The sequence below is a fragment of the Pogona vitticeps genome, chromosome 6 (assembly GCF_051106095.1).
Source record: "Pogona vitticeps strain Pit_001003342236 chromosome 6, PviZW2.1, whole genome shotgun sequence".
Classification (NCBI taxonomy): domain Eukaryota; kingdom Metazoa; phylum Chordata; class Lepidosauria; order Squamata; family Agamidae; genus Pogona; species Pogona vitticeps.
The window spans coordinates 4,838,373-4,860,821 of NC_135788.1; the positions used below are offsets into that span (position 1 = coordinate 4,838,373).

A 22,449-nucleotide genomic window follows, 5' to 3' on the forward strand; every position below is an offset into this window, starting at 1 on the left:
TTTTCTCTTTTTTTTCCCTTCCTTATGTGGGAGCACTTGAGCCATGCTCAGAGTCCCCCCCCCCCCCCGTCCCTCGGGTCCGGTCCAGGAGTCTCACCACCCGGACCCAACATCACTAGGGGTTGGGTGATGGAGAGAAGGGGGGAACCCCCTCCATTCTCCCTCTGCTGTCTCTTTGCCAACAGGCACCCTGCCGGAGGAGTGGGGAGGGACGCAGGCAGGGAGGGAGGGAGGGAGGGAGCGCCCAGCACAGCATCAGCAGCTGGAGGAAGAGGAGGAGGAAGAAGGCCAGGCGGTGGTGGCCGGGGAGGCGCTTTTGCTGCAGGAGTGGAAGTTTGGGGACCTGGACAGCGCTGCTGGCCGCTGGCGATGCGCTTCTTCCCGCCGGCTTGGAGGCGCTCCTGCTGAACGAGAGAGAGAGAGGCTTTTGAGCCGGCTGCGGGACAGCTCTCATGGGGAGGCGGCCAGCGCAGCCCTGGAGCCCCCGTGCGCTCTCCTCGGCTTTCTTCTGGACACTGCCAGTGAGTAGTGGCCAGCTTTCTCTTTTCTGCTCCTTTTCTCTCCCCTCCTTTTCCTTTGCGCTTTTGGTGAGAGGGCGAGCGTGATGGAGCCCCTCCCCCTCCAAAAAAGACTTACCTGGGAAGGGGCTGTCACAGATGGTCACCTGGCGCAGGTGGTCCCATCCCAGGTGGGAGGGGGGAATTTTGGAGGCCCCCAGGTGGGAAGGGGGAGTCGGGTTTCCCCCTTTCCCAATTACATCCACCTATTTCTCTATTTTTTCGAAAGGGGGTTGGTGTTTCCCACTGTCCTCCCCACATTAAAATTTTAAGGAAAAGAGGATGCTAGCCAAAAAAAATAAATAAATCTGGTTTTTGCTCCATGTGGCTTCTCAGCCCCAAAGTGCCTTCCGAACCAGATGCAGGAACTGGGGGGGGGGGGCAAAAGAGGAGGAAGAAAAAAGTCTTCTGCCCATGGGCAGAGTATTTCTGTCAACGGTGTGGCTCCTTTTCGCACCAGGCCAAGGTGGCACCTGGTTCTGGGCGCATGGCTATAGCCCCTGCCTCCAAGCAAGCGGCCTTTTTATGTGACTTGTTACCTCGTCCGTATAGAAAGAGGATCAGGTCTCACGTCGGCGTTTTCCCTCCTTACGAACTCCAAAAAAGAGAGAGCGAGAGAAATTTCTGGAAAATGTAAGCTGAACAAACCGTATTTCCAGCGTTGAACTGGTCATCATCACCATTCTTTGTAGCCTGTTTTTCAGTGGTGACTCTTAGCCCTGAAATAAGGAGGGGTACTGTGCCTCTGAGCATGTGCCAAGTGCGCTGCCTTACAGAAACCACGCCCTGTGTTTCAAGTTTTAGGTGGGGACAAGCCTGCTTTCAACAGCTAAAAGCTCTTCCCAGTGAGCTGGTTTTATTTCTACTGGTTTTAACTTAACTTCCCTATGTTGTTGCGCTTCTGGTGGGCGGGACTTACTCCCAAGTAAAAAGATATCGGCTTGCAGCTTCACAATATAAGCCTGTATGCGTTTACTCCGAAGCAAGTCACCATGGGACTTGTTCTTGGGGAAGTGATGATGAGAGCCAGTGTGGTGCAACGGATAGTGTCAATCCAGAATTTGGGGAGACCCGCGTTCAAATCCTTGCTTGTCCAGGGGAAATCTGAGCATCATGGGGGGGGAGGTAACTACTGTCAACCACTAGCTGAGCATCTCGCATGCCTTGAGACATCCATTAGGGTCACCTTAAGTTAGAAGCAACTCAACAGCACATAGGGGAAAAAGTGGATTTGAACTCACAGCCAAAGTATGATACCAATTGATTCCTGGGTGTATTTATAAGTCTGGTGGGAAGTCCCTTCAACCTGAAGTCCCTCCAGAAGCATTAATAAAACCCGAGGCTGTTGCACACATGATAAGAAGGTAAGAGACTGACTGGAAGAGACAATAATGCTGGCAACAGCGGAAGGCGGCAGGAAAAGAGGAAGACTGGCTGTAAGATGGACTGACTCCGTAAAAGAAGCCATGGCCTTCGTTTTGCGAAAGCTGAGCAAGGCTGTTAACGAGAGAGGCTTTTCGAGGTCTGTCCCTCGTTGGCACTAAGTCAGAAAGTGAGTTCACAACAAAGGGGAAGCCAAGAAACGCGGCCGCAACGTCCAGACGTTGTCCTGATGATTTGCATGAGCCGTGAAGTTGCAGTCCCTTCTTTCTTCCAACCCAGATGCTCTGGGCGGTTGCAATGCATACCAAGAAGAGTCCCCCTGCTCTAGAAGCCCCTCGGCTGAGGCGTGCTGCTTGCACCACTAACCCCCCCCCCCCCCCCGGTAGAAGCAGCAATGGAAAGGTTACTGTCCGGTTCCTTTTGGAAGCTGATTCCCTCGGCCACGACCCACCCCAGGCGTGCTGCGACGGGGCGCCCCCTGATCTGAGAATAGCCTCCCTTCGATGGAATGAGAAAGGATGCCTGGCATTGCTGTGATGACCAGTGGTTATTTTAAGGATTCTGGGTAACCGACGGGGAGAGCCGTATCTTTATTGCCAAGGGTGTGTCTGCAATACTTCCCTTCGGAAGACCAGCTGCCCGTTTTCAGTTTCACCCTTTTATCTGTCCGGTTCTGCACATAACAGTGGCCCCAATGAATTAACAACCGCCAGAGGTTCCTGCCAGGAAAAGCCCCGTTCAGCTCTTGCAAAATCAAGTCTGAGGCTTCTTTTCTTGAGTCAATCCATCTCTCTGGTTTGGTCTTCCTCTTTCCCTGCTGCCTTCCACCTCGCTAAGCAGGAATGTTCTTTTCCAGTCAGCCTCATCTGTTCATCATGGGTTCGAAGTACGACGGACTCGTTTTAGTTACCTTTTGCTTCTAGAGAGAGAACTCTCACTCCACTGAGTCACTTATTTGCCCGTATCGTTTTCCACTGTGTCTGTAATAAGGTCTTTCTCCAGTGCCACATTTCAAAAAATTCAATTTCACATCCGTATCTTGGGGTCAGGAATAGCACTGTAAGAATGCTCCCGGCCTTTGGCTTCTCGTTGTGCACCCCCTCACTTGAGAATCTTTTTTTACTCCTTTTATCGCTCCCTTTTAATACTACTAATAAAAATAATGCGCTGTCAAGTCAATTCTGACTTATGCCGACCCTTTCCGCAATTTTTTAGGTAGACAGAATATCTTTAGGTAGACAGAATACAGTGGTGCCCCGCATAGCAATTCCGGATTAACCGTCGCTATGGGGAAACATCACTATATGGAACCGAAAACGCCATAGAAACGCATTAAACTTAGTTTAATGCGTTCCTATGGCTCCTAAACTCACTGTTGTGCAAAGTTTCCCCATAGCGCTGCCATTTTCGCACCCTCAGTAAGCGAGGGCAGGGCGCGAAAACGCTGCGCGTGGCCATTTTGGGCGTCCGGCAGCCATTTTGGAACTGCCGATCAGCTGTTTTTAAAAAATCGCTATGTGAAAATCGGTAAGCGAAATGCTTACCGATCATCGCAAAGCGATTTTTTTCCTATCTAAACATCGCAATGCGATAGCTTTTCCAATCGCAGTTGCGATGTCACTATGCGGATTCGTCGTTAAACGGTGCGCTCATTAAGTGAGGCGCTACTGTACTCAGATGTGTTTTACCCTTCCCTTCCTCCAGAGGGCGCCCTGAGACTGTGCAGCTTGCCCAAGGCCATATAGGCTGGCTTTTCTCCTTGGAGGTACAGCGGGGATTTGAACTCCCAACCTTTGGCCCCACGGCCAGATATCTAACTCCCTGAGACCAGCTTTATGCAGAATGCTAAGACCTAAGGAAATAAAGCATCACCTTCCTGGGACCCGTCTTATACTCTCTGTGATGTGGTGCCATGCCAAGCGTATGGGACTTACTTTTTGAAGAACTAATTATATTTCTCTCGAGGAATCACATTTTCCTACTATGCTGCCACACAGTAGTTTGCTGGTAGTTGTAACTTGCCGTCAGTGGTACGTCCATGGTGTTCAGTACTATCGGGGGTAGGGGTAGGGGTGGGGGTGGCTGTTTATATGTTTTTGTGCATGACCCCTTTTGTGCCGTGCTGAATTATGGATTTTGTAGTCTGTAACCACACTGCCGATCCCCGTTCTTGCTCAACGGTGTCATTTCCTCCGAAGTCTCTTTCATACGATCAGATTTTCTTGGTGTGCTGAATCGTAGGTGTTGTAGTTGATCACAGCTTTAACTGCCGTCGTTATTCGTTTCCGCCTCCATTTTTGCCAATGGGCAGTTTCTAACTGCTGGGCTGAATTATGGGCTCTGTAGTCTGTCCTCTCTAAGCAGGTAGTAGTCCCCTTCATTTCGCTTGAGGGGAGGCGGTGGTTTTGTGCAGGCCCCCTCTCCTAACAGTTACACTGAATTATGCCAAAACTGTTGGTGGATACTCTGCACAATTAATTTATTTTTTCCAATGCTTATATTTTCTTTGGAAGTCAAGGCACATGGGGCTCTTAGGTGGTCCCTGATCTCAGCAGCTACCCAGGCTTTTAGAGTTACTAGAAAATGGAAACTGAGTAAAGTGCCACTGGAACATCCTCTCCATATGTCTGTGGATAATGGGTATGAGAGTGGTTTGCTGACAAGGAAAAAAAGAGTGCGGAATGTCACAGTCAACCATGTATTTGATATCTCTTGGATTTGTATTCTTTGTTTGAATAATGATAAATATTTCGCCTGATGCAGAACAGCTGTGTGCATTCTAACGGTATTGGAACATCTTATCCTAAGTAAGCTATCTGTATTTCCTACAAAATGGGTGACTGGCTGGAAACCAAGACATATGAGGAAAGGCTGAAAGATCCGGGCATGTTTAGCCTTGAGAAAAGAAGACAGAGGGGAGAGACACTTGGAAGGGGGCAGGATCTGTTCTCGATTATCCTAGAGTGCAAGACACGTCATTATAGGTTCAAGCTACAAGAATTACACTGAATAGCAGGAAAAACTTTGTAAATTAGAGCAGTACGACAGTGGAATCCATGACCTCTGGGGGAGGGGGGGAGCGCTCCAATGCCGGAGGCATCCAAGAGAAAATTGGACGAACCATCTATCGGATTGGCTTTGATTCGGATTCCTGCGTCGGGCAAGGGGTTGGATTCGATGGGCTTTGAGGCTCCCTTCCGATGCTGTGATTTTTAGTCTTCAAAATTACAATCTTGGAACCATCTCAGAGATTACAGGAAGTTCAAAGGGCATTTAGATGTGAATGCCTACAGTCGGGTAGACAAAAGGCGAAATGTTCAAAACTTTTCAGAGGAAATGGTCTCTGATTCTGTACCAGGTGCATTCACATAAAGTGTGGCTTGTTGTGAGAGTGTTGGAAGCATGATGGGTTTTGGAGTTGGTTACTCAGATGTCCAGACCAGGCTTTGAGAATGATGCAATGGCAATAGGCTAGAACTACCTCGTCTAACCTCATTAAAACGATCTGTTAATCACAACTAAGTTAAACCTAATAGGTTTAGGTGAGTCTGCTCTGGAAAGGATTAACTTTTCATTTAGCGAAAGCTTGGGAGCGTCTGAGGCCAGTTCTACTTGCAGGAGGCCCAGTGGGGAATCGAACTCCCAATGTCTGACTCCACAGCCATGTACCTAAACCACACCGCTATCCAGCTAGCTTTTCTAAACTACAATTCTCCCCGAGGCTGGCCTTGATGCCGTTTGTGTGCTTTTAAACTCCCATCCTACAAAGGAGAGCTATGCTTAGACCATTTTCTGTGTCATAAAGCCGTATAGAATCTCTATCGGTTCATGCTGACTTGCAGCGCATGAATCCACAATTTCCTGCATCCTTTCTTCTGCTCCAGGAAACCAAAAATGAGCCCACTTTGATCCAGAACAACCCATAAATAATTCCCAGACTGTTTAGACAGTCTGTGCACACCGTTAACGCTTCCAGGTAAGTGCACACAAGTTGTCCACCTATTAGGAGTCATCAGTGCGTTTCATGCTCTTCGATGCTCAAGGCGTAGCTGAGCTGTAGACATATGTCTCAGTTCCTTACCCGTGACATATACACACACACTCCTAGATGAAAGTGTTGTGAGGGTGGTCCAGAAGGTAGGAGCATTTCTCAGGAGCGCCCCCTAAACTGAGATGTAGCAACGAAAGAAAACCCTTTTTGATTTCAACGGTGCAGAAACTTCTGCCGGCATGAATGTTAATTTCTGCCGTAAAACTTTCATCTGTCCCTGAGGGCTTGACAGTTTGAGGTGAGCTTATGCTACGTCTCCCGTGGATAAACGAAGAGAAAAAGAGAGTATCCAGAAAACCGTGCGATGGAATTTCTTTCTAATTCCTTGTAGAGGTTTGCATTTAAAACAGGCATAGGCCACATGCTGGCTGGGGATGATGGACGTTGCAGTCCAGCAACATTAGGGTTGCTCACACATGGACCACTTCTGCTTTAAAGGTGATTTTGTTACATTGTGTGGCATCTTTTAAGGGTACAAGCGAGACCAAAAAAGATGTTAAAGACAGCCCCTCATTTGCAGCCAAAAGCATGTGAACGTTGTAGATGCGTGGCCCCATGTTTCTGAGGTAAGATGTCTAGACGTCCCCTGTGGTGACATCCTAGAGGTCACTTAGAAAAGTGAGCTGATTTACAGGTGGCGAGAGAAGCTTCATGGTATGATATTCAGATGTTCGTATTAGTTAGGGATTTCTCTCTTCCAGTTGTGGGCTGTCTCTAACGTCTGTTTCTTGCCTAAGATGGTAATGTTCTTTTAATGCATAATATTGGTCAAGCTGTTTCATGGGGCACCTCCTGCTATAGGCAAGCACTGATTCTGGAGATCTGTTGCATCAGGAAGGGGCTTCACTGTGTCCCTGCTTTGCTTAACCCCTTGTCTGTTCTTCCTCCCCTGACGGTGAACTGGATCTCTGTTCATGGGCAGAGGCTTTGAAAACAGCACAGAAGAAAGGAAGGAGGCTTGACCCACCAGATATTATTTGGTAGTGCTCTTTGGAAATGGCTTTTTAGCCCCATTGTGCTCCCAATGATGTCACAAACAGTGTAAGAAGGGTTCCACGTTCCAAGACTGGGCATGGATTTTCCCAGGGTGCATACAGTCTTGTCTCGCTTAATGATTACCCCACATTACTACGAATCCGCTTCACGATGATGTTTCTGCAATCGCAAAACCATGTTTTAAATGAGGTTTTTTCACTTTGCGAAGATCGGTTCCCTGCTTCGGAACCGATTCTTTGCATTACGACAATCAAAACAGCTGATCGTCGGGTTTTCAAAATGGCCGCTGGGTGCTCAAAATAGCTCCCCGCTGCGCTTAGGGATGGAGTCCTCGCTATAAGGCACCAAAAATGGCCTCCACATGGAGGATCTTCACTGGACGGTGGGTTTTGGGCCCATTGGAACGCATTAACCAGGTTTTAATGTGTTTCTATGGTTTTTTAATTTTCGCTTTACGACATTTTCGCTCTACAGCGATTTCGCTGGAATGAATTAATATCGTTAAGCGAGGCACCACTGTATTTAACATTAGCTGACATTGATGGAGCCCAGATCCAGTTCAAGCCTTAAATCCTGCCACTTGCTGGATTTCTATGTATCAGTGGTTCACGTGTGAGAATATTTCCTGTTCCCAAATATGACTAGCCCTCCAGAACAGCTTTTTCTGATTATGTATTGAAAATGCACAATGTGCGTTTCAGGGTCCATTTCTTTGCAAATCAAGGGCCCTGGAAAGAGCGAGGCAGGACCTGGAGATATTAGGATGAGAACCTCTTTTGAATGAAACTGATTGTCGCGTAAGATTTTGGGGAGGAAGCAGGCATCTGAGAAGCGTCCAAGAGGGGCCAGATTTGATCCCGGGCCTTGAGGTTTCCCATCCGTGGCTCAAAGAATCAGTATTTTCTTGCTTCTCCCAGAACAGATTGACTCGAAGCAGATGGACCCACTCCAGCCTCTCAAGTGTATCTCCTGCTCCCTGGACTCATTTATAGGAAAAACTGGAGATGGGCACAAACCGGTGGCTTGTGCCAGTTCGGTTTTTTGGCCAAACCAGTGTTTGGCACTTCCAAGCCCCACCTCTTCTGGGGGACGCCCACTCAGAGGCTGCGCCCAGAGCAGGCGGGGCAGGAAAGCAGGGGGCACCACCTCGGAGTGGGCGCCTGCCTAAGGAGGCAGGGGTAGGACTCTCCAAACATTTGTTCAACAACAAGAACAACAAAACTAGCACGAATCGGTGGTTCATGCCCATCTCTAGCGAAAACCTTGTATTTCAGACTTCTAAGCCTTCTTCTTACGTTAGTTAATTTTAACCCCCTTAGTCCAATGTTCTCTTCAACCCGGAGACCCTTTCGTTGCCGAAAATGTGGAACTTTTCATTGCAACCGTTATCTGCCTGACCTTCCTTTTTTCCGTGTAGTGCTGTTGTGTTTAAAAAGAGAAGTCGGCAGTTTTTCTCGCTGAGGATCCTTGCCCTCTGCGGCCGACACAACTTATTTTTCACAGTCGGAGGCATCAAAGAGTGCTAAGAGACGGCCTAATCGGATTTATTCCATAAATCCTATTAGACATTTGCTGAGCTGTTTATTTCCCTTCTTTGCTAAAGGATGTGTGGTTTGAAAAAGAGTTGTTTATTCCCAACTCGACTGGTGTAATAAGCAACTTGGGGCTGTCGATCGGTGCCTGCCGCCTTCTCAGTGCGAAGAACAGACTTACCCTGCATTTTCTTTTTTTAAAAAAAAAACAGCCAGCGGCCAGTAAGATCCATTTTGCAACATCAGGAAAAACCTCTGGCTTTTAGCCTTAACTCTGAAACTCAGCGGCTGTAATCTGGGTGGAAAAAGTATGCCAGCTTCCATCCACCAATGGGAATTTCAGATATACTATCATCTTCCCCAGTGCGAGAAGTCAACATATGCCTAACTCAGTAAGTGTTGGATCCGTGAGCTTAGAGTTTATATTTTAGATTTTTGACCTCATTACTTGACAGAGCATCTCTCCTGAAGATTGGCCACCCATGCCACCCAGTCCAACCTGGTTTCCATTTGGTTGTAGCAACTCCCTGGAAAAGACCCTGATGTTGGGAAAGTGTGAAGGCAAGAGGAGAAGGGGATGACAGAGGATGAGATGGCTGGACGGTGTCATCGAAGTGACCAACATGAATCTGACCCAACTCTGGGAGGCAGTGGGAGACAGGAGGGCCTGGCATGCTCTGGTCCATGGGGTCACTGAGTCGGACACAACTTAAAAACTAAACAACAACAACAATCCTTAGAGAGGCCGAGAAAACAGGGCCTTCTCGGTGGTGGTCACGATGCTATGGAATGCACTTTCTGTGAAGATACACCAGGCTCCCTCCCTTCTGGCCCTCAGGAAATACATGAAAACTATATTGTTTGGAAATGCTTTACCCCCATGACGTCCCCGTAGTGATTCTTGTTTTGATTTTCCATACAGGTTTCTTTTCCTTTGGACATTTAAGGTTTAATGCTTTTTTTTTATCTCGCTGTTTACATCTTGTAAGTGGGGCGGGGTGGGGGTAGCTGTGGTTCTGTTTTCCAATGTTAGCTTCTCAGAATAGTGCCTTGGTACTAGATGGGCCGGATACAAATGTAATGAACAAATAAATAAAAATAATCTAGCTGTGGTACAAAATGTCCAGTGGCCTTTGGAGAAAATCTTTGGTACTCTGTTGAAATAATTGTTAATACTACTTTGCACATCCCCTTCAAGTCCCCTATTTTATTTCCATGTTCCTCAATGAGCCTGCCTGTTAATAAGAGAGGCGAATTTCATGTTCAAGCCCACCTCTGAACGCTGGATTTGCCCACAAGATCCTCAGTGCAACAGCGTCGAAAGAGGCATCTCTGAAAACGAGGATACTGATTTAGCAAAATATTGTTGTATGCTAATTTATATCTCCTCACCCTGACACGCAGCTGCTGTGTTGAAGGGAGGCTCAGGGAAAAGTTTTGGGAATGGTAGAATTCTGGGAAGTTCTGGGAATTATTTTCAAAAAAAAAATAACTTTTCCAAACTCTGTGGATTGCTTTGTACACAGTTGTAGGCGTTGTGGGTTTAAAAAAAAAAAGGTGCAGAAAATTGTCAGGACAGCTGGGGAAATTCCCCGGTGAGGAAAGCTACAGTAGGAGTAGTGTTAGATGTTATGAATTTGGTCTACAAAGGTCTCCAGGTAGCTTAGCTGCAACACCTCTGATTACAGAGCGTGGAGCTACTTACCTTACAGGTTCTTGAAAAATATTTATTTTATTATTTTAAAATATTCTTATCCTGTCTTTCTCTTTAAAATGGAGCCAAGGCAGATTACATCATTAAAAGGACGGTGTTCAAAAGCTAAAAACAGTAAGTGTACAAGTATTTAAAAAGAATGAAACAACTATGATATTTTTTAAAAAAATTCAACAAAATTAAAATTGGAAACACATTTAAAAGCAACAGAGCATAGCAACGCATGTAGTTGTGATTTTTATCTTGCTTGGATCACTCTCTTGCATTGTTATTGTGGTTCATTGGTTTTGCCATAGAATACTTTCTGGTTCCCCCTTGTGAACGATCCTGATATTGGAGCCTGCAAATATTCCAAAAGTATAAAATACAAAACAAAATGTTTGTATTCCCATTGACAGAGAGTTGTATAAGCCTGGGGGTGGGAAATCCTGCCCAAGTGCCCTTAAATACAATATTTGGGAATAACTAGAAAACATTACATGGTACACCTAAAAAGTAATTTTGTTACTTCTCATAACTTTACTTTTGTTGTTGTTATCGTTTAGTCGTGTCCGACTCTTCGTGACCCCACGGACCAGAGCATGCCTGGCCCTCCTGTCTTCCCTTACAAGCTAGTAACTACTCATTACCTTCCCCATTACCGAAAAGTAACATGTAATTAAGTTACTTTTAGCTAATTATTTTCAAGCTCAGGCCTTTTTTTTTTAGAAGACACGATAGTAAAGAATTAACTGCAGCATCAACATTTTCTTCCTCTCATCTTCTCCTACCTTCTTGCTCTGATCGGCATGAATATTGCATGAGAAGGTTTTCTTGAACTAATCCACCCAAGCCGATTCTGAGTCACAGATGGAGGGGGAAAAATAATAAATATTGCAAACCATCTCATGCAGTCAAAACGCAGCTGAGGCCTCTTGAGTGATAATAATATGATTGTGATGGCTGGTTAAAGTGGGGACTTCTTCCAAGTTTTCCTTTTGGGTAAGAATGAGCTGGCTGGAGCGTTCAGTGGTGCAGAGCCGGAGATTCAGAGTTCGATTCCTCACTGTGCTTCCAGAGAGAAGAGCCAACCTGGGTGGCCTTGGGCAAGTTGCACAGTCCCACAGCGCCCCTAGAGGAAGAGAATGGTAATGCACTTCTGAGTAATTACTCTGTACAGTACAGTGGTGCCTCGCTTGACAATGTTAATTTGTTCCAGCAAAATCGCTGTAGAGCGAAAACATCGTCAAACAAAATAAAAAAGCCCATTGAAACGCATTAAAACCCGATTAATGCGTTCCAATGGGCTGAAAATGCACCGTCCAGCGAAGATCCTCCACAGGGGCAGCCATTTTCCATGCCTGTGCAGCGAGGAATCCGTCCCTAAGCACAGCGAGGGGCCATTTTCTTCAGCTGGTGGCCATTTTGAAACCTGACAATCAGCTGTTTTTGATCGTCATAAAGCGAAAATCGGTTCCCGAAGCAGGGAACCGATCATTGCTAAGCGAAACTCCCCCATTTAGACCATCATTTTGCGATTGCAATTGCGATTGCAAAAACCTCATCATAAAGCGACTTCCTCGTTAAGTGAGAAAACTCTGTAAAGGTTTGCCCTAAGTCTTTTTCTCTGTTTCTCTCTCTCTTTTTTTTTTTTGGCTATTCCATCTTGGTAATCCTCTCTTTAAATTAATTGTTTTAAATTGAAATATGTAATTTTATGATTTTATATATTTTTATACTGTTTTGTTTTATTTTGTAAGCCGCCCCGAGTAGACATGGTCTAGAGGGGCGGGGTAAAAATCAAATAAATAAATAAATAAATAAATAAATAAATAAATAAATAAATAAATAAATAAATAGAACTGACTTGCTGGCACATGATTACTATGATGATGATGAGTATTATCATCAGCTATTTTGCCATACTTGGAGAATGAACTAATCAGTTCCCCAGCATAAAAGGTTCCCCTTGGAGTGCCAGAAATCTGCTTGCTAATTACTTAACATTGTCGGGGTGTGGTGTTCTGATTGTTTTGGAATAACATTCCCCAAATTCCCCAGACCGCTTAGCTTCTGGGACTTGTAGTCCCTCAAACCACAAGTCTATCAACCTTTAATAAACCCCCTAAATGTGTAGCTGAATGTCTGGAGACCCACCTGTTCTCCACTCCTGGTCTGAAGTTTGGTGGTTCTCTGTGACTTCGCTTCGTCCACCGCACAGAAGGCAGTCGTATTCTGTTTGTGCTATAATAGATGTTCTTGCCTGGGTCGAGCTTTCCAGGGACTCCTCATGATGCTTCTCTTTGTTTGTGCGACTTTGCAAACAAAGTTGGGTGAGAAGGCATGACCTTCTGCCTGCCACTTCCAAAACCCTCCCAACCGGACCTCACCTCCCGGCATATACGCTACCGCTCCCAGAATACTTCAGCCCACAATGGCGAATGGCCGTTGGCCATCACCTGGGTCTGGCTGAATCCCGTGTGGTTGTCCAGGCCCACCGACCAAGCGGGACATTGCATGAAAAGAAGCCTTTGGGCTCCGCAAAAACAGCTCCAATCGAAGGAACAAATTACTGCAAAAAGTAAAAAATGTAATTTTTGTCTTGAAGGTCTTGGGATTACTCGGGCAAACTGTTTAGCACTGAGCTGTCAAAGATGTGTCCTTCACACCTGCACAGCCCAGCATGAATATTTAATAGTACCTTTCAGAAACACCACAAAATCCAACTTGTACAGTTTCTATTTTTAATGGGTTTCTTCGTTCAGCCCATCTTTTATTTTTAAATCCACTAAATCTACAATATTCCTCTTTACATTATTCATGAGGATACATTCTCCACCGCTCTGAGGAAGCTTGTGCTCTGAGTTTGAGGTTTTGGGTTTGTTTTTTTTAAAGCCAAGGAAGGTCACCGAAAAAGGTTTTGATTTCAATATGATCTCGAATGGAAATCAATCTGTTCATGGATTGATTGTGTACATTTGCTACATATTCCACTGCTGCTTCTGTACTGGAATATGCTAGACAGACTTAGAAGCCATTAAAGCTGTGTCATCTGCAATAAGTTTAATTCTGTTTTAATACGAGTGTCACTCTGTTTTAATCCTATTGGGTTTTTTTAATATTTTATTTTTAACAAAGGGTAACAAGAAGGAGAAAGGGATTGAGGTTAAGGGGAAGAGGAGAAACAATGACATACTAACATCCATTCTATACATATTGCCATATCAAAATTCCAAACTGCTCTTTTTATTATTTTCTGCTTTCCAGATTTAAGTTCTCATTTTAATGCATGTTCTTCAAGCGATGTCTAATGACTCAAACCATTTGTAGAATAAGTCCCATCTTTCAGTTGCCTTTTGTAGAGGACAGTCCTTCATCACTCCTAATAAAATGTCCATTTCCGCTGTTTCCCGTATCTTCTCTATAAGATCTTCTTGTTTCGGTACCATCAGACTTTTCCAATTTTTGGCATAAAGAATTCTAGCTGCAGTGATTATGTATATAACTATATACTTTGCCATATCGATGTTATCAGGTATCATACTCAATAAAAACAGTTCTGGGGTTAATGGAACCTTACAAAGCAATATTTGTTTCAGCACAGCATGTACTCTTTTCCAATACTGTTTCGCTACTCTACATGACCACCACATATGATAATAGCTTCCCTGTTTTAATCCTATTAGTTTTGAAGGTATGGAGGAGAAATACACACAACCAGCTCCTTAAAAAGGCAGTCTTTGGAAGCACTGTCGGACATGGCATCTTTTCTCCTTCCCTTTTCCTATGTGGGGACGTCTAGGTGCCTAAGCATAAAATACTGGTGGGTTCATTTGTTCGTTCATTTATCTTGTGTACTTCATCGTTTAGTGATTAAACACTGCTCTAGATGGTTTACATCTCAAGTGAGATAAACGTAAAATAAAACAAATCGAAACGTAGTCAAAACAAGCGCCGCAGAAAATCAAAACGTAACCATCCAATAAATAAATTTTAAAAAAACAAAGGATGGCGAACAGAGGCCGTCTTGAGATGATCAACCATACCATGTCAAGAAGAGGATACTCTCAAAGTCTTCTGGAAACAGGCTTGTTTTGAGCATCCTCTTGACGGCTGTGAGGGAGGAGGTCAGACGTGGCTCCACCAGAAGTGGCCTGGAAGACCTTCTGTTGAGGTTCACAAGGAACGGTCACCACGAAGAGATCCATGGCGGATTAGGTCAGGGGCAGACCATATATATTGCTTCCACGGTGGACCTTTTAAACCTTTTTACAGGTTGTACCCAGAGTCTGCTGTGGACTCAGTGGCGTTGAGCCACTCAAGGGTCTAAAAACTCTTGAGAGACACTCTGTGTTGCCATCCACATAATTTCTGTGGTGCAGGAGGTGACACTCTGGCACCTTATTGGATCATAGAGAATCATTGCCTTTTCTGCCAGTTTCTCGTAGCAGCAGACCAGAAGCAATGGCAATTTTCTCTCCCCCCCCCCCCTTGCCTCCATACTTTAACAGAGATGGTGGTAGCAAAGGGAGGAATGATGCACCCAGTAGCCTTAACATTAGAAAGTTGTCAACCCTCAAATTAGACAGTATAATTTTATGGCATTGTCGCTAGGCGGCACTAAGTGTAGGTGTACCTTGGCTGAGTCAGGCTTTTCTGCTTCCTGTTCTTTGTTAGAGAATAAAAATTATTGACAAGCTGGCATTGACAACGATCATCGTCATCTTAGAACTGCAGAGCGGGAAGGCGGGGACCCTCTAGATGATCGGATCCAGCCCCCGTCAAGGAGGCCCAGTGGGGGAACTGAATTCCCAACCTCTGGCTCTGCAGCCAGAGACCTAAACTACTCCTCGTTCTTGCTTTTAATATGAATATAAGTGGGTGATCACGGAACAAAGGAAGGCTAATTGCCTTAGAGAGAGAACAAAGGAGTCGACCTCGGAGGTCCGAGCCAGCGGAGCCTACAGGCAACGCCCTGAGAGCTCTTTTATTGACTTAGCATGGTTTGTGTAGTATGTTGTTAGAATTCAGATAGGATTTTGTTATTGTTGTTTAGTCGTTCAGTCGTGTCCGACTCTCCGTGATCCCATGGACCAGAGCACGCCAGGCCCTCCTGTCTTCCACTGCCTCCCGGAGTTGGGTTGAATTCATGTTGGTCGCTTCGATGACCCTGTTCAGCCATCTCGTCCTCTGTCGTCCCCTTCTCTCCTCTTGCCTTAACACTTTCCCACCATCAGGGTCTTTTCCAGGGAGTCTTCTCTTCTCTTCTCATGAGAAGTCTTGGAGCCTCAGCTTCAGGATCTGTCCTTCCAGTGAGCACTCAGGGTTGATTTCCTTCAGAATGCATAGGTTTGTTATCCTTGCAGTCCAGGAGACTCACAAGAGCCTCCTCCAGCACCACAATTGAAATGCATCAATTAGTTACCTAAGCCTAACTAGGACAGGCTAATATAACCCTTTGATCTTATGCTCTACCTCTAAGCCAAAGGGCAGAAGAAGGGGGTCACCCCGCTTGCTGGCAGCTGCTGCTTCCTGCCAGGAGCTTATGCACATCGCTGGAACAGTATGCAGCTACAGCCTTTAAGCAGAAGTTCCCCACAAATATATTTTGTTTTCTCTAGAGTGAGCTGGGAGTGAAGAATTGTGTGGACATGCCACCCCCTCTGTGACCTTTCCCTGGGGGTAGGGGTGGGGGACACAATTGCATAAATTCCCTCTTCAGATTTCTATCCGTGGATAAGTGTTACCCCTAATCAGGTGCCTACATTTGGGGGGTTCTTTTATACTGATTGGTGTTAAAGAACACGAACGTCTGAAGAGAGCCCCATGTTCCTTCTTGATAGCCTGTGTTTTCTATTCATTCAGCCTCTATAAAAGCCAAGGTAGTGCTTGTTGAATTGCTAAACAATTTTCGTAGAGGGCAGTCAGGATCAAGGAGAACAAGGAACAATTTGACTGGCTTTCAAGGTTTTCCTTTTTCACGCCCATAAGAGATGATCCAGGCTAGGAAAGACATGGAAAGCTGAATCATCTTCGGTTTGTGGGTTCCTATTGAATCTCATGCTGTGTGCAGAATCCTGTGGCCATCCTCTGCCACCATAATGCAAACAGCAGAACATTTGGATGTGCGATGTTTGAAGTAAAGAAATCTCTTTAGACCCTCCTGGGGGGATGCGCAGAGTAGTCAGATTCCATGCACAGCACCAAATGTCTACCATGGTTTCATTATTTGAGGCGGGTGGCCTCCAAAAGTTTAGGCTGGGTGGATCACTCATTTTGGAATGTGAGCTAAGAAGATTTTGGTCACCTTCGGTGTTTTGAATTATGAGGGCAAATTAGGAAAAGAGCAGGACACGAGATGGGGAGGAAGGCAGAATAGAGCTGCAATCCTACTGGATTTTAAACTTTAAATAGGATATAAGTCAGCTTGGGTCATTTGTAAAGAGAAAGGTGAGATACAAATATTTTTTCAATTAATTTTCTTCTCACACTGGCTTTTGACCAAGTTGACCCACTGCTTCACGTCTTGGGTTGTCTGTTGACGTGGAACCTGGTGATAACTTGCTTTCTCAAATTATCTCCAAAACAGCCTCAGGGCGCCAAGGCAAACTCTTCTCCCATCCAGCTCTGCAGTCAGATCCTTAAGCCCCTGAGCTTTCCAGCCACCTCCCCTAACAGGAGGGAAAATAATATACAGTGGTGCCTCGCATAACGAGCGATTCGTTTAACGACGAATCCGCATAGCGATGTTTTTTGCGATCGCAAAAGCGATCACAACGACGTTTTCAATGGGTAAACATCGCTTTGCGATGATCGGTAAGCGTTTCACTTACTGATTGTTGCATAAGATGTTTTTTGAACAGCTGATCGGCGGTTCCAAAATGGCTGCCCGCAGTGTTTTCGCACCCTTTCCTCGCTAACTGGGCAGCGAAAATGGCAGCCACATGGAGGATCTTTGCATAACGGTGAGTTTTTTGCCCATAGGAACACATTAAACGTGTTTTAATGCACTCCTATGGGCTTTTTTGCCCCGCATAGCAACGAATCCGGATAGCAACTATTTTTTGGAACTGATTATCGGCGCTATGCGGGGCACCACTGTACAGGTATCAGAAACCAAGTGATATTGTTGGCAGTGCGAATATCGTTTTGGGCTACCGGTACCAAAACACGCAGCATCACGTCCGCTAACAAGGGTGATGATGACTTGACAGTGTCATCCTTGAATCTTCTTCCTCTCCTTTCCTCTCCCAAAGCAAGGAGGGTTCTGAATATCGTATCGTGTTTCTTGGCAAGCCAGGCACATCTTGCTGATGCTTCAAAGATCAATAATAGCTGACACTCTCGTCAGGAGATCTGAAGGAACGAGCACTTGTGCGAGGCAGTTGTGCCCTCCGGTCATGTCTCAATTAAAGTAACGTGGCAGTTTTCCTAGTGTGGGTATTTATTTCTCCTGTGTGGCGTTTCTTTCTGCTAAAGCCCACAAGCTGGACGTCAAATCTCACTGCTTTGGGATGGGAGATTTCAAAAATGAGTCTTAGATTACGGAATATTGATGACCTCAGAGTGCCTGCCATTCTCCTACCAGTGCTAAAATCTTACATATGTTCTAAATCACAGAATAGTGATACGGAAATTTCCTGCTGAGTTGCTTTTACACAGCACCCAAAATCCTTTTGAAAGTGTTCAAATTCCTACTGTGTATGTAAAAGAAAAATAAGTACGGGATGTTTCTTACTAACCTTGTCCTTATTTCCTTTTTATTTTAATCTTGAAAAACAATCCAGAAAAGGTCACAAGAATATCTTTTTTTTAAAAAAAAAGAGAAGAAACAGCATACGCAACAGTACTAATATGTCACATAAAATGACACAATGACAAAAAGAAAAACTGAACCAAAATCAATGGGAAATATTTTTAGATCTTAAGAAGGGAAGCTCGGTGACATTAGTTATATGTGGATCGAATAAAAACCCACAGCCACTCAAATTCTAGCAGAATAGAAAGGTTGCTACCTGGTTTCTCAGAACAACATAAACTTGGGTGGCTTCCCTGTTCTCTTGACTATAATTTTGGAACAACAGTAAAGGCGGAGAAAGTTGCCGTCATTCTACCCGTGGGCTTTCTGGTGGTTTCTGGTAGGCTGCTGGTTGAAAGCAAGATATTGGATGGGCAGAATTTTCATCTTGCCCAAAAAGAAGTCCTTATTTTGAAATATGAGAAAGGGATTCCAGAGGTCATCCAGACTATCCCCTTGCTCTGATTTTCAAACACAGAGTACAACTATAGTATCTCTCATCTCATCTCCTCTCCTCTCCTCTCCTCTCACCTCACCTCACCTCACCTCACCTCTCTGTCCGTCCGTCCGTCCATCCATCCATCCATCCATCCATCTATCTGATTTATATGCCACCCCATTAGTGTAATGTGGTTTACAACTATATATAATGTGATGGAGTTGAAGCAGTGTGGGATATGTAGTCGAAGAAATGTAAGATGGAGCAGACAGGTTCTGTGTGAAAATTATTTGAGAGACACTGGAATGTGGTTTTCTAAGTGCTGTAAGAGTGTTTTTCTGAAGACTGGTACAGCGTGGTTCGAGATAAAGCTGAAAGTTGGACAAAAAGGCCCGTGGAAGACTCAACATTCCCAGCTAATTGGAGAAGAGATAAAACACCTGGACTTTCATGGGAATTAAGGGCGGAGGGAGGTGTTACAGCCCTTCGAGGCTAATTGGTTAACAACCATGAAGTGTCAAGAAGAAGGGAAGGAGTTAGAGAATGTAGAAAATGGATGATGGGTTATGTGGGGAACGTTCTATTCCATGATGATGGGAGAGAGAAAAAGAACTTGATGGTTTGAGCATGTGGCTTGAAGGAGAGAGAATGTAGGTGAAGTGGGGATTAGTTATGAATGTAACTAGAATGTAAGAAAGGTGGGGCTAGCCCAGCTTAATAGTGTTTATTATTTTAATAGGGATTGGTTATTTTATTTAACTGTAATGATCTTTGAATATGTTCCTTACGCTAAAGCATGAGCAATATAAACTGATTCTATGAAACTCCATTTTTCTAATAAAAATAGTTTTTCTATTAGAAAAATGAAATTAATTTTTATTAGAAAATTAATTTCTAATAAAAATTAATTATAAAAATCCTTACTGGCCTCTTGAACAGCAGGGTCTGGCTAAATCCATGGAGTGGAGAGGGCCACAAACTAGCCATCTTTAAGAGTCCTACCTCACTGAGCTGTTGTGAGTGCTAAGGCATCACAAAGCCCATGTGTCTGTACTCACAAAGTACTGAGCAAAAGTAAAGTGTTCTTTTTAAGGTCAGGCTTGTTCAAGGGGCTCGCGCTACGCACGGCTGAGGTCTTGGGACATGCCCCAGCGCAAAGGTGGTAGATCAGTGGCCTGTCGAACTCTCTGACCGAGTGCTAGGCGCTCCTTAGAGAGGCTTGGGCACCACAGTTACACTAATAAAGTACAAATAGACCATAAAAACCTAGAACCTCTGGCAGCAGGGGCGATTTTCCCTATCTTAGCAAGACAAGGAAGCACAGAGTCAGCCAGGATCCGGTGTGAAAGGCCTCCCTGAAGAGCAAGGTGTGAAGTTGCCTCCTAAATGTGAACAAGGAAGGGCAAGGCGTGGATCCACCGGGAGCAGGATCCGCAGAGTCAGTGCCACTGCGAATAAGACCCTGCCTCTTGTGGATGACTTTTCGGGGTGGCTCAACAAATGGCGGAGCCTAGCCTGGGAGGGATCAAGTGGATCAGGCAGATGACTTTGGGGAGAAAGGCTCCTAGGAGTGACGTGGCCCCAGACCGCGGGACGGCTTTATACTTGAGGGCATCAAAACCTAGAATCCTGATCTGGGACACGATGGATAAAATCCATGGAAGTGAGCGATGCTCCCAAATTTGCTCATCCCACCCGCATGTATGGCTGCCGCGTTCTGGTGGACCCCCTCAAGTCTCTGGGTCAACCTCAAGGGAATCTCCAGCAAAGACAAGGTGAACCCATCATCCATAGCAGCCTTTTCCTCGGATCAACAGCTCTTAACTGCCGGCAGTTTTTGCTCTGTCTGTCACCACGATTCTCCTCCGACTCTCAGAAATCTTGGTCAGCACAGCTAGTCTTGAAGGCTTCTGGGAATTGTAGTCCAGGAACATCTGGGGGGGGCAGTTTGTGAACTGTTGGTCTAAACTTAAGTGTTCCTTCAAACTAGATCATGAATCTTGTGTCACTACAAATCCCAGCATCCTTTTGGACAGAACCACGGCGATTAAAGGGTGGCAACTGAGCATGGTCCAGAGCCACCTTTAAGGTTGTGGTGCTTGTAACTCACGATAAAGATCCACACCGTTTGTAACAGAAATCCCTCTAAAGCAGCTGTCAAGAGTGTGCAACATGTGATTCGCCAGGCTTTTGTTTTTGGACTCCAACACCCATCAGGCTTAAGCCAGTGGTGAGGGATGATGGCAGTTGGAGTCCAAGAGACCGCATGCTTTTCCCTCTTCTTTTCTGCAGTTGCACTATTTTTCCACCTGTGTTTTCTAAGAACATTTTGTGCAGTGCAAAAAAAAACTGGGGCTGATTACAGCGCCCCCCTGGGTTCTTGATTGCAGAACATGGACTACATGGCAATGTAACATGGAACGCGCATGAGAAACAGAGGTGTGTCAGGTGTAGTAGACAAAAGCCTGCTGTCAGCTCCTTGTATTTTGAGTTCTTTTCCCGGGGTTTGGCGGCCGTCTTGAATTCAGAAAGGCTAGAATCATAAATGGTGAATTAAATTTTTAATTCTCCTGGAAAGTTCTGCACTTCTTCCTGCCATTCGGCCAGGGGGAGGTTGGCAAGTTTTTGAGTCCAAGTCCCGAGTCTTTGGTACCAAGACTCAAATCTGAGTCCCTGTTAAAAACAAGCTTTCTTCCCCAGAAAAAAAGGGACGGGTGGGTGGGTTCCGAGATGGAAGTAGACATTTGGGAAACGGCCACCACCCCAAACTGAGTCACTGGTGCAACTTAAGTCCGACCAGACAGGGAGTCCCATGACTTGAGTCGCCATCCCTCGTTCCTACTAATCCTCTGATGCTTTTCTCTTTTCTTCGCCTTCCTCAGCTGATTCTGCACTGCGATTCCTCTGTGAGCTTGCCCTTCTCTGCTTTGCGGGAACGGGACTGTGAAGAACTGTCCTCTCATCACAACGTGACGGGTAAGGATGGTTTCTAATAGAACAGAGGGGCATGTACCACCATCTGCTCCTTGTCTTATTTTTGCAGAAAGAATAGAGCTTCTCTACCCTCTGCTTCCAATCATGTAGCCTATTTGCTTTCTATAGTGGCCATTCCAATGGCATCCATGTGTGCATTTGTCTGGTTGGTTGCCTGAAGCTATACAGTAATTGCACTGTTGGCTTCTTTCTCCCTCCCTCCTTCCCCCTTCTCTATTATACATACACACAACACACATACACAATCCTCTACTAGTTCTATATATTTCTGTGATGTGCCATCTTCAAACACATCTTCGGCCAGGTATCGGGAGAGCATTTCCCACTATTACCACCCATCAACCAGCCATTCTGGGTTGTTAGAAGCACTAATAATGGACTGAATAAAATAATAGGGGACAAGATAAAAGCCAGAATGGAACAGAATGGGCTGTAACACAGAGGCTTTTTGATTAAAATCGATCTCAAAAATAGTGGGATGTACTGGACAAACATCTAAAAACTATTTTAGACCTCAAACCCTCTATAAGAAAATATGTGGCCCTCATTAGGAATGTTTCCTCTGTGATAACCTCACAGAAGCAGCTACTGTGGCTGCTATAGGAAAAAAATATATACAGACTACAGTAAGAAGACCAGATCTACTGCAGATGGGTTCCAAACCCTGATGGATACTGGAAACTGTGGATAATAGCAAACTTTCCGTATATAGAGTATGGTAAAAAGAAAAGGGGACGACAGAGGACGAGATGGTTGGAAAGGCTCACCAAAGTGACCAACATGAATTTGACTCAACTCCGGGAGGCAGTGAAAGACAGGAGGGCCTGGTGTGCTCTGGTCCGTGGGGTCACGAAGAGTTGGACACGACTTAATGACTAAACAGCAACAAAAATTTAAATATTTTCCCATGCCTTACCAGAACTGGCCGCTAGAGGGCACCAGAGGTCCACGTCTGAGTCTTGGGGCCCCGAATCCCAACCTTTTGACCCCACCCCACCCCCTAAGG

General features: G+C 45.3%; 1 protein-coding gene across 1 annotated transcript in view; it reads left to right on the plus strand.

The window, feature by feature from the left end:
• Nucleotides 1–321: 321 nt before the first annotated feature.
• The window catches only part of CRHR2 (corticotropin releasing hormone receptor 2), a 135,228-nt gene continuing 113,100 nt past the window's right edge, over nt 322–22,449 (plus strand). Inside the window, exons 1-2 of the mRNA XM_078378307.1 lie at nt 322–521; nt 21,332–21,425. Of these exons, the coding sequence (XP_078234433.1) occupies nt 453–521; nt 21,332–21,425 (163 nt within the window). The 5' untranslated portion in view covers nt 322–452. The remainder of the gene's footprint in view (nt 522–21,331; nt 21,426–22,449) is intronic.